We start from the raw sequence: 2500 nt of genomic DNA, 5'->3' as shown, positions 1-2500 counted from the left end.
TTGCCACAGCGACAAGCTTTGATTGACAACAGCTTCCGCTTACCTTATTGTAGTAGTGCAGCTGCACTGAGTGCCATTGGCCGTCACTGACCCCGCCCGCAACGAAGGGGGCCACTATGGTCTTGGCTTCTCCTGTGGAGGAGAGGACACAGGGACAGACATTAGAGCAGACGCATGATACAGACCAACAGGACACAACAGGACACAGGGACAGACACATGATACAGACCAACAGGACACAGGGACAGACACATGATACAGACCAACAAGACACAACAGGACACAGGGACAGACACATGATACAGACCAACAGGATACAGGGACAGACACATGATACAGACCAACAGGACACAGGGACAAACACATGATACAGACCAACAAGACACAACAGGACACAGGGGCAGACACATGATACAGACCAACAGGACACAGGGACAGACACATGATACAGACAAACGTAACACCATGTCCTAACTGCATTATTAAGAGCACACACACACACACATCATACAGGCAGTAACCCCACGTCCTAAATATATTACTAAGAGCACACACACATCATACAGGCGGTGAGCACACACACACACACACACACACACACACACACATCATACAGGCGGTGAGCACACACACACACACACACACACACACACACACACACACACCATACAGGCAGTAACCCCACGTCCTAAATACATTACTAAGAGCACACACACATCATACAGGTGGTGAGCACACACACACACACACACACACACATCATACAGGCGGTGAGCACACACACACACACACACACACACACACACACACACATCATACAGGCGGTGAACACACAAGTGCTAACTACATGGGAAATATGAGGCAATAAAAGGGCATGTTTAACATTTAGTCATTTAATGCTACAAAATAGTCGCTCTCTCACACGTGTAAGAGCAGATTCAGTAAGTTAGCACCCTGTCTAATCTCTTGAACTAAATAAGACCTCATTTTGAGATGTTCCAGAGTTCACTCACAACACGGTATGCATAACACCGAGGTGAAATGGGAGGGTATATGAAGTCAGTGATTAACACATACAGTACTATCATTATTATTGTTTGAGCATCTATGATTGTGCTTTTTCAATCTCTGAACTCTGAATATGAGCTAATCTCAGTTCCTCTCAGTCCTGCTGAGTAAATAAACACATGGAAAACATTCTGGCAAACAATCAAAATGTCTACAGAATAAACGTTTGCAAAAGCGTCTCATTTTGATCATAAACCCAACCGCGCTCGCTGCTAGTTTTTTAATCCCATCCCAGATTCCCTCTCTGCCTGTGTTCCCGTGGTGACAGCGGGGCCTACTCAATAGCGCATGGTGATGTATCGCCGCGACAACGTGATCTCGGTGAGCAGCTATCCATCACGCCCCGAGTGGCCATTCTTCGGTGGCAGGCTCTTTCCTGGCCTCTGAATGCGGTCCATTGAGCCGCGCGGCACTGCACAATCAGAGTGGGCTTAACAGCGCATTTACACACACTGTTTGCCAAGGGCTGAGCCAGTCTGGGAGGAATCCGCACCAAGGACTCGGTAAACACACACACACACACACACACACACACACACACACACACACACACACACACACACACACACACTCACACACAATTACACACACACACACACTCAATTACACATACACATACACATACACACACACACACACACACACACACACACACACACACACACACTCAATTACACACACACACACACACAATTACACACACACACAACACTCAATTACACATACACATACACACACACACACTCTCTCAATTACACATACAAAAACACGCACACTCGAATCCACACACCTGCATACACACTCATATACATGTGTGTGTGCATTGTACTGCAATTTAAACATGGTCAAGAGAGGGAAGGAGAAGGACTATGTTGTGAGTGATCATGTGTGTGTGTGTGTGTGTGTGTGTTTGGTGTGTATGTGACAGAGGATATATTGAGCACCAACACTCTTTAGACAGAGAGAGAGTGTGTGTGTGTGTGACAGAGGAGATATTGAACAGACATTTCTTCAGACAGAGTGTGTGTGTGTGTGTGTGTAATGTGTCAATGTGTGTGTTCCTTTCTCAAAGGGTTCATCATTAACCTGCCTGTTAATGTTAGCTCACATTAAAGGAGTGTGCTTTCAAATGAAAATGAATGAATGGAACCTCGCTTCTCGCATCAGTCAGGAAAAACACTGTTCACCATGTCACGATGATCAGCTATCCAGCAGCTGTGTGTAATCTTAGGTAATGTCAATACAATAATAATCTTAGGTAATGGCAATACTACATTGACATGGCGGCGGCTAGGCCTATGTCTCCAGGCATTTTGGTGTTAAAGTTAATGTTAGTTCGCTTTGCATGTGAACATGACGTGACTTGCGATGTAGGCTATGACACGAAGCAGTAGCCTAACATTCCCTTGCACTAAAATTAGCATTACACATA

General features: G+C 45.5%; 1 protein-coding gene across 1 annotated transcript in view; it reads right to left on the bottom strand.

The window, feature by feature from the left end:
• Positions 1–2500, bottom strand: part of celsr1a (cadherin EGF LAG seven-pass G-type receptor 1a) — a 118064-nt gene that overhangs the window by 60161 nt on the left and 55403 nt on the right. Inside the window, 1 exon segment of the mRNA XM_048268252.1 lies at positions 44–132. Within this exon segment, the coding sequence (XP_048124209.1) occupies positions 44–132 (89 nt within the window).

Source organism: Alosa alosa, chromosome 17, assembly GCF_017589495.1.
Source record: "Alosa alosa isolate M-15738 ecotype Scorff River chromosome 17, AALO_Geno_1.1, whole genome shotgun sequence".
Classification (NCBI taxonomy): domain Eukaryota; kingdom Metazoa; phylum Chordata; class Actinopteri; order Clupeiformes; family Clupeidae; genus Alosa; species Alosa alosa.
This window is presented reverse-complemented; position numbering and strand designations above follow the sequence as displayed.